The 10,000-nt window shown below is 40.1% G+C and overlaps 2 protein-coding genes across 3 annotated transcripts in view; one reads left to right on the forward strand and one right to left on the reverse strand.

The window, feature by feature from the left end:
- LOC138023691 (galanin receptor type 1-like) overlaps positions 1-2,074 on the forward strand; it is a 15,188-nt gene extending 13,114 nt beyond the window's left edge. For both annotated transcript variants that reach the window (XM_068870732.1, XM_068870733.1), the window contains one exon: positions 1-2,074. This exon is cut by the window's left edge and continues 1,972 nt beyond it. In XM_068870732.1, the coding sequence (XP_068726833.1) occupies positions 1-224 (224 nt within the window). In that variant the 3' untranslated portion in view covers positions 225-2,074.
- A 125-nt stretch (positions 2,075-2,199) lies between these two features.
- LOC138023690 (phosphoglucomutase-1-like) overlaps positions 2,200-10,000 on the reverse strand; it is a 20,413-nt gene continuing 12,612 nt past the window's right edge. The window contains exons 7-12 of the mRNA XM_068870731.1: positions 9,019-9,217; positions 7,893-8,009; positions 6,436-6,526; positions 5,359-5,554; positions 4,939-5,073; positions 2,200-2,629 (exon numbers count right to left, since the gene is read on the reverse strand). Coding sequence (XP_068726832.1) covers positions 2,540-2,629; positions 4,939-5,073; positions 5,359-5,554; positions 6,436-6,526; positions 7,893-8,009; positions 9,019-9,217 — 828 coding nt within the window. The 3' untranslated portion in view covers positions 2,200-2,539. The remainder of the gene's footprint in view (positions 2,630-4,938; positions 5,074-5,358; positions 5,555-6,435; positions 6,527-7,892; positions 8,010-9,018; positions 9,218-10,000) is intronic.

Consider the following 10,000-nt stretch of genomic DNA (forward strand, 5'->3'; position numbering starts at 1 on the left):
CCGTGGTCCTCGTCTTTGCGATCACGATGTTTCCTTTGAGCGTTCTTCGACTGGTCGTTGTATTTTGGCCGGCATTCACTACCAAAAAAATGTACGCAAATATATTGTACACAATAATTGTTTTTGCAATACTTAATTCGTCAGCAAATCCGATAATTTATACTCTACTTAGTAGGAACTTTAGGAAGGGTGTACAAAACATATACAAAAGCCATTCTAGATAAGGTTTTTCTTTTAATGAACCTTGACCACTCTTAGTCAATCCAGTTATCCGGCTCGCGACGATTCGATCCCGATTCGGATCCCGAATACGAAGACAGAGGTGCAAGGAACATCGGAGTTATCACATTTTTTAAAGACATAATCGACAGACGCGCCCGACAAGTTTACGAAATCAGATTTCTTTTTTTTACACTTAATTTTTTTTTTACCAAAAACACGCAATTTTATTTACCACGGGATTTCTCTAGTCACACGACATTATCAATCATCACTTATTAATTTCGTGTCATTCTAACCCAATCTAACATTTCTCAGTAAATATAACCAATAATGTTCCACTTTTATAAATTCCGCATATGCAAAATTTATTTCTGCAGATAATAATTGTCAAGAGTCTTCGAACGTTGATTCATTTGCAAAGACAACTGACGAATCTCTTGGCGTCAAAGCCGTTTCTCATTACGAGATTATTGATCGATTTTGATTTTGGCCCACTACATTTATTTACATAGGAATCTACTCAAATAGAGAAAATCGAAGAAAAAGCAGAGAATCGATAGGGCATGCAAAACATAGAACACTAATTTGATTCCCTTATTACATCAGTGTAAAGTCAACGAGAGTATACAGATAAATACTCATATTTGAATATATATTACACACAAAACACAACACAAGTTAAAAGGCAGTACTGATTGAGGTAAGGAGCAGGCATTGCACCGAAGATGGATGAAGGAAGAAGTGAAAGTGCTGGATAGAACAGCAAGAAAAGTGTTGACAAGACAATATATAGAGCTGTATCGATGGCGTATGTTAACGGCAGGTAGAACGGAACAAGGTGATTCCTTGTCCCCTACAGAAGGAAAAGCACAATACAAATTAGACTTAAATAACAGTATAAGACAAGAACGAAACGTTTACTGAATACCGAACAAAACAATGACGATAAACAGCTTGTTTAAATAAACGCCTAGTTGGCTTACTTCTGATGGCAAGGGGGCATCAATCTAAAAATGGTGTCCAATCACTGTTGGGCAGAACTTTGTAATGTTTATTCTAAAGGACTTGGGTTTTTGAAAGTGCTGCAGCATTTCAAGTGCAGTAATTCTGTTGCTCGGATACGTCAGAAAGCAATCAAAATTTGAAGGTTTAATAGCCACGGAGGTGGTCGTAAAAGACAGAAGTGGCAAGTATAGAATTAAAAATTGTCAGGAAATTTTTTGATGACCCGGTTGGACAAAAATGAGGGGTAATGCGATCACCAAGGGGGAGGTCGTTAATAATCTTTTAGAAAAATACGGCCTTCGACGATTAACCCAGATAAAGACCATGTGTTAACGAAATTAAGCACCATTAATTAAGACGAAAATAATTTTATGCGTACAGACTGCAAAATTTTGGCAGTTTCAATTTCACTACTTTCGTACCCACCGAGGTGCCATAAAGAATAAACGTCATACTAAAAAAAAAAAAAAAGCGTGAAGTGTACAGACAATCAATCATCCTATTATGTGTACATTTCATTGTTTGTCCCAGTAAAAGGACAAAAAGCTGAACCAACTCCCCAAATCAGTGGCTTCATAACGCAGTTGGTTATAGAGCGTCGCACCGGCATCGCGAGATCATGGGTTCAAGCCCCGTTCAAGTCCTAAATTTTTCAGGCTTGTCTAAACAATTGCTAAAATTGCGTTCACAACTGCAAGGACCAGAGCTTCACTTAAATTTTAGAGAATTGGCCGTTTTTATACCAGAGTCGCATAATGCGTCTTCTGCCCGTGTTTGTACAAGACACTAAACGAATTAACAGACGCAGAACTTGTTTTTTTGCCCAAGTTCGTCCCAGATGAATTATGCGTCGGTAGTATAAAACGGCCAATATGACTAAGGAGACTTTGACAGCAGACTTTCACTCAAACTAAATGTATAAATGGAAATAATGATTTTTTCGATGCTGCTAACGTCTGAAGTTTAAGAACATTTTCTTTGCCATTCTCAATTTTTTATTTACCAGTTTTGTAAAGTTGATAATACAGGAATTATGTTTACTGTACTTAATTGTATGTCTAATTCTAAAACTGCAAGGTGGTATTGACGGTATCAGTAAACAGTAATTTATAATAAAACAAATAAATAAACTAGTAAAATAAAATCGCCATTAACACTACGTGTAATCACAAATTCACGAACAAGCTGACGCATCAAACCCTCCTTAATGCATTGCCACTTAAGTCTCCTCAAATTGCAAACTTTTAGAAGCCTAATGCACTGTATTTTGTGGATCGAATTCACCTCCAGAAATTACTGGCCCCGGTTTCTGTTATGTGAGGACGGTAGGGGCATCGCGACCAGTAAGTTGTTGCAATTGAGAGATGGTCAGGCCAATGTCAAGTAATGGTTTTAACACAACCTGCAAAGAGAATATTAACATGGCGTTAGAGGGGCGTGAAAGAGGGCACAACCTTTTTCGCCACAGCATTTAAACTTGCGGCTCATTTACTCGATGGTATAGGCGAACCGCGAAAAAAGGCAAGGTAACTAAGTTAAAGGAATAAACCTAATCTTACGTGGAGTAGAGGAAAAAGCTGTACAAACCAAAGCTACTGAGGCAGCAGGTTCCCGTGGTATTTATTATGCTATACAAGGTGGTTCTAACTTTTGAGTCTGTAGGTGATCTTAAAATCATGAGATTTGAGAAAAAATCATAAGACTGAGATTTATTAACCGTTTTACCGTTTTACTGTTTGTTATTGTTTGCTTCTTGTTTTACTGTTTTGTATATAGTTTCTATAAATCCACAAATAGGTTTAGATGCACACACTACACGCAAATAGCCGAGCTACAATCTTGGACAAATTAAATGGAACATTGAGACCACCCCTCCCCCCAAAATCAGTGATGGGAAAATGGCGCGTTTTGGCCTTCACGCACCTTCATCCTTGATTTGGGGGAGTGGGGGCATTTCTGTTCCATTTTATTCTGTCCAAGATGGTCTATGAGCCCCTGCTTGGCGTTACCAGTAGTATATGGGGTAATCATGACACGAAATCTGCTCTCTTTCACTCAAAAGTTACATCATCCGAATACCTGAGAGTTGACTGTAATTATTTTCATAAGCTATATTTACGTTTAAAGCAGGAGGCCTATAAAATGAGAACATAAATTGCAAACAAAAAAGAGAATAAGACTATTGGGAAAAAAAAAAAAGAAAGTAATCGGATGTAAGGAGGATTCGAACCTTCCACCGCAGATTACCTACCCCATCCAACTATCCAACCCACATTCTACGCTTTAGACTTTGCATCCGTGCGCCAACCATACCGAATATGCAAACTTGTTGAATTTTTAAGAACTGCATTTGCGCTCCCTTAAATTTGTTGGCGATATTTACCTGATCTATCTTCTGATTTTTCCACGTTGAAAAATAGAGCATGATTTACGTTCACAAAAGTGTTGATGGGCACGATTTGCGGGCTATCAGCAACGAATTTTGTCGATTTTTCACGATTTTGTCGTCTGGCCAGAAAGGTGACAGAACAGATTGACACTTTTTTCCATTGCTTGTTAACCGTGCTTAACCGTTGAAAAGCGTCTCAAAACAGACGTTAATCGTATAAAAAGTCTCGTGAATCGTGCCTCAAACGTTTTAATGTCATGTAAAACCATTCGAGTGCTCTACAAAGCTTTAAAAGCGCTACTTTAATGCTTGAGTCTTTTGCCATTGCTTCGTTTAATCTCGGCGATGCGACCCTACATAGACCCTATAGTTTTATCGATTAACTCCCCAGAAATGCTTTCAGAGTAAGATCAGTAGTGGGCTTGAGAACTCTTAACTCTTACTTTTGTTTCCTCGGGTATTCTTTTTCTCGATGGCATTTTTTTCGTCAATTCTACGTAGAGTTATACCCTTATTCTTGATCGTACTGGCAAATTTTCATTTTAGGTTTGGCTTTTTTATACGCTCCGCTTTTCTTAAAATATCTTCCATGTAGTATCTCAACATAGCAACACTAGCGACGAGCGTGACTGCGTCAGAGGCCAGTGGTTTCGGATGATTAATGTGTTGACATATGACCTCTTAATTGACCAAATCTTGAATTTGTGACGTTGTAGCCTCCACAGACAATCTTGGACAAATTAAATGGAACATTGAGACCACCCCTCCCCCCAAAATCAGTGATGGGAAAATGGCGCGTTTTGGCCTTCACGCACCTTCATCCTTGATTTGGGGGAGTGGGGGCATTTCTGTTCCATTTTATTCTGTCCAAGATTGTAGTCTAGGCGTGTAGTGTGCGGACACAGGATAACATACGGTGGCCAATAGGTATCATGACTTTCTTTCGTATCATGACAACTTTCTTTCCATCCATGACTTCCATCATGCTTCTGTGATCAAAGTTCATAAGCCCAATATTTATGGTTACCTTTTCGTCCTAACTTGTGGATCATTGAAATCAGTGAAAACAATAGGCCATTCCCGAGTTCATGTCTGCCTCCTCTTCAAAGCGAGTCTAAGTGCGAAGTTTTTGTTATGAAAATTAGTTTTCATTCATATGTAAAGTAGAACTAATTACCATCACAAAAACTTTGAATGCACTTAGACTCGCTTTGAGGAGGAGGCAGACATGAACTCGGAAATGGCCTATTAAGCAGTACTGATCGTGATCGTGACTCAACCATTTGAGAAACAAAAAAATGTCGGTTATAGACTGCACATACCTGAGCATCCAACATATGCTTTGCTTCATCTGGCTCGTAACTTTCCACGTAAATTCTGATTGTGGCCCCAGCACTTCCAGTGCCACTGAGCCGAAAAATAAGCCGAGATCCATCAGTAAACATTATACGAACACCCTACAACAAAAGAGTGTTCGAATTAAACCCTTTCACACTACACGCAAAATCAACAACAATAATAATAATAATAATAATTTTATTATTATTATTATTATTAAAATAATGATAATGATGATGATATATATTCAAGAGATAAGGCTGCATCAATCTTCGAGCTGAAATGTGCTGTGCGCCTAAACAGCTCTCCTGTTAACCACAGTTATCGAGCAAGTACCAAAAAGAGCGAAATAGACCAAGAATAAGAGAATATCATAATAGAATAGTTGTCTGTGACTTTCGCACCTGTTTCTTTGAAACACTCCCGTCAATAGGATCAGTGTAAGAAAAGTCATCCATTGATCTGACTTGGTAGGACCTCTGACTGTCCCCACTCCCCCCAGTAAAGGTCTTATTCACTAAGGACACATCCTCAGCTGCCATGCGCAGTAGGTCCATCATTTTATTGGCTCCTTCCGGTTCGACGTTTTCGTAATCGCACCTACGCAGAAAAAAGATCAAAGTATGGTTCTGACTAAGACCGTCACATCCTAGCTGAATCAAGTTCTGAACTTCATTTAATTCCGCCGAGGTCATTCGCGAAACATCAAGCAGTAGGAAACTTAAGGATGGAATTCAAGTACATTTTTGACTGCGAATACTCCGTTCCTTGGCACGCACATTCATCTGCAAGGACTACCGTATTTGCACGGCCGTGTTAAGTTAAATCCGAGTCTGCCTCTAACTTTCACATCATATTAATTTTTTGAATCTATTTTTACATGACTTATTCGCCATTTTCATACGACTTAAGACGATGGAACTTATGAGGTATTCGGAAAAGTTTTCATGATAGTAACCGTTAAGTGTAATTGAGGCGTATATATTGTCCGAAAGACTTCAATTTTTTTGCATTAATGTTGAAGAATAGTGCAAAGGTTATCAAAGTAAAGAACATTCTAGATCACACTTTAGCACATAGCCTGCAAAGCAGGTATATTGCTGTTTTGGTAAGAATTATCGGCAGACATCTTGGATAGCGAGACTAACAGAAGCCATGAGGCGAGTCAAGAAAATTGCACTCGGTGAGAGGAGGACAGTCCTCTACCAGCTGAGTGCTTTCAAAATGGCGGCGCATTACGAAAATGGCGGCCCATTACGAACAAGCGTACGCCTCCCAAAAAACGCCTGCTTTGCAGGTTAATTAGCACACTATTAGGTTATACAGTTAGAAACATGAGCGCAGGAAACTAAACGGGTGAAATTTGCGTTGCTGGAGATTCAGTCGAAGTGGAGGTACCTGTAAATATGGCAAGACTAAATCTGTTCTCTGGCACCCAATGTCCAGTTTGTGACACAGGCTAAACTCTATCTATGTCCTACCTTACAAAAAACCCTCTGCCGTATTTTTTCCAGAAGTCTTTCAATATATCCTGTACCGACATCTGTCGACTTGCTATGATGGACATCCACGCTGCGAACAAAACAAGTATGTGTGTTTTTCAACGGTGAAGTAATCAAATTTACGTCTTGCTTAAGCCGGGCTTGGTCGATCCATTGACGAGATCAAAGAGGACATTCCCGCAAGAATGACTGAATTTGCATACCAATTCCTATTTTCCCAGCTAAAGCAATACCTGAAAAGATCAAATACAGTAAGACTGCCAAAAGAAAAAGAAGTTCATTTTTACCTGGTAGTATTCCTTCCCCGTGTAGCTAAAAAAATGTCCTGCAAGCAAGCAGGCGCTTTCTTGAATTACTCTAAGATGTTTCCTTCGATTTTATGCTGACTTCCGCGCGCCATTAAAAGTTCAGTATCTTGTAGCCCCGCGAGCGCGCACTTCACTCGGGTAAAATCGGAGAAGTTCGGTTTGGCGCGAAGTGAAAGGGCGAAATTTCCGGGAAATTTCGGTTGGAATCAAAGGGAAAGGTTCGTTTTCGTTCGGTCCAACCAGAATACCTAGGACCACCTTTGAAAGCGGGTCCATTTTGAACGGTCGGTCCAAAATATCACTGTCCACGTGCACTGAAGCGATTTGTTGTTACCTTTGTCTCATGGTCACAAGATCACGGGAATCTCCCTGATTGGCGCGAAATTTTCACGAACGCACGGTGGCGTGGGTTAGCTTCGTGCAACCGAAAGTACCGTTCCACTGGGCAAATGCAATTTCCGAAATTCGGAACTGGAATTTTTGCTGAATGGACAGCGGTCAAGGGATCAGTTCCTCAGTCGTTGATGGTATGCCATTCAAGAACAAATCGAATCGAATGCCCTCGAGTAACCTTAATTATCAAATTTCGTATTTTCTAAACTTTCGCAGCTTAAGGAATTTTATAAAACAATTATTCCATTCGCGCTTGTTGGATATGAGACTGGTTACAGCCAACTCGGCGCTACACGCCTCTTTGGCCATTTACCAGCTCATATTGAACGCGCGTTCATGGAATAATTGTTAATTATTAAATTTTCAACCTCGGATAAAGCATTTCTCGTGCTCTGATTGGTTCTCTCAATCTCGGTTATTAGGTTAAAGGACTGGGGTACCTCCCAAGCTAGTCTCGTTTCGTTGGTTTCTTTGAAGCGCTTTCCGTTTAGAAACACCGGGGCCTAAGTGTAGGCTAATGCAATGTTGTCGTTGAATCTGCAAACGCCATTTTAGACTGCGGTTTATAAGGATCCCTGATTGCCGTGGCCTGCTCTAGCAGTTTACATGAAAAGATGGGTTTGGCAGAGGTTTGGAAGAGGTTTGGAAGAGTTCTGTATGGGGTTCTCTTTCCCGTGAGCTCAAAACCTGACTTTAGTCCAGGTTTCGAATTGGTTTTGTGTTTACCATACGTACCAAGAAATGCCCAGACACCGTCTTTCTCACGGATGTGATCAGAGCCTGTGCCAAAGCTCTCCTCACCACAGAGCGAAATGCGCTGTGCATCCATTAAGTTTCCAAAGAATTTCCAGCCTGAAAAAGCGATTAATCACACGCACCAGTTACGTGAACAAATTCTCCAGGCAGAAAGGGAACTTTTTCGGTTTGTTTGGAACTGATAAGAAATCTAGGGCCATGTGTACAAAAGAAACAAGGAGAACTTCATTTTGTCAAATTAAGGACGGCCCCCGCTAATTCGAAAGTATTTTTGCGCGGTTTATGAACAGGCGAGAAGAGCAGATCTTAACAAGTGTTATTGAAATCAGAAAAGAAAATTGGGGGTAACCACGCATTTTTCAAAGATAATTAATCAACAATAATTGTTAAACGCTTTAAAATACAAAGCATTGTATGGCATTCTTTCCCAAATTGAGAGAAGCTTTTAATTAAAATTATCTCTAAAAAATGCACGGTTAACCCCAGTTTTCTTTTTGGATACAAACAGCACTTGCTAGGTTTTGCTTTCTCCGCATAGATTTAAACCGCGCAAAAATATCTGTACCAGTAAGGATCACTCATAGAAAACCCAAATATCTCGAGATGCGCAAAACATGTGCGCAATAACAATGAGAAGGCATGCACCGTCCTTAAATGTATACCTTCAACTCTTTGCTACATATTTTGTTTGGAACTTTTCCAGAAGTTATCAGTTCCTGCGTTATTCAAACATGGCTGCTATTTATGCAAAAAGCCCCGTTTTACTAACTAGGGTCCAATAACGGTTGATAACTGAAGTTTACCTGTTGCTATCTTCACCTCTTTGCTACATATTTTGTTTGGAACTTTTCTAGAAGTTATCAATTCCTTCATTATTCAAACATGGCTGCTATTTATGCAAAAAGCCCCGTTTTACTAACTGGGGTCCAATAACGGTTGATAACTGAAGTTTACCTGTTGCTATCTTCACCTCTTTGCTACATATTTTGTTTGGAACTTTTCTAGGAGTTATCAATTCCTTCATTATTCAAACATGGCTGCCATTTATGCAAAAAGCCCCGTTTTACTAACTGGGGTCCAATAACGGTTGATAACTGAAGTTTACCTGTTGGAGTTTCAAAGCACTCGACCCCCATTTCCTTTCCAACTCTGTCAATAGCAGCACTAGTCGGCATGCTGCGCGCTACGCCTTTTAAACCGGTTTTCACGAAGTACGGGATGCATTTGGCGTTGTCGGCTATCACAGCTACTGAGTCCGATGGAGTCACGAAGAATCCGTTTTGTCCAAGAATCATGTTTCGATCCTGTTGAAAAAAAAATAATTTCAAAAATCTCTGGCTCCGTCCAAATGCAGATGTACACTTTCTACAAAGAATGGTTCACACCCCAGGAAACGTCTTGGGAATTACTTTCATCTTGTGTACTTGTACAACTAAACGCAAGAACGTTTCATAAACATCGTCACCTGGGACTCGTTTCTCGAAAGTCCCGAAACTTTACGGGCCGTTTTCGGGTGTCAAAATTCTCTTTGTATCTCAAGAAAGGAGAGGATTTAATTCGTCAAACTTCACAGTTATTTTTCGTTTTGTTGCCTTGAAAACAATTGGCAATTTCACAAATGGCTTTTCGGGTCCGAAACGTTTTCGGAACTTTCGAGAAACGGGCCCGTGGAGTCTTTACTGTTTGTCAACAAAAACCGAAAATTCCAAAATTCAAACGGTACAGCTCATTCCACCACAAAGTTTCCGAAAAAGATGGAAATCCTCAGACGTATTCCCCATGTCCGGTTTCAACTGTACCATTTGTAAACTCCAACTCGACCCGGTTCAGCTCGGCCTTTTTCACACCATGAAGCCGCCATTTTGATTTGTTAATCTTTTCTTCCAGCCGCGAGAGACTCGGGCCTGGCGAAACGCCATTTAATTCCGGGAATATCCTGTACCATTACGAGCGTTCCATTACAACCGGATTTTCCGTGCAAATGGTAAACGCCCCTTGGTGAGAGCATTCGCCTGCCTCCAATGTGGCCCGGGTTCGATTCCAAGATTCGGCGTCATATCCATGAGGGTTGAGTTTGTTGATTCTTT

Source organism: Montipora capricornis, chromosome 11 (assembly GCF_036669925.1).
Source record: "Montipora capricornis isolate CH-2021 chromosome 11, ASM3666992v2, whole genome shotgun sequence".
Taxonomy (NCBI): Eukaryota; Metazoa; Cnidaria; class Anthozoa; order Scleractinia; family Acroporidae; genus Montipora; species Montipora capricornis.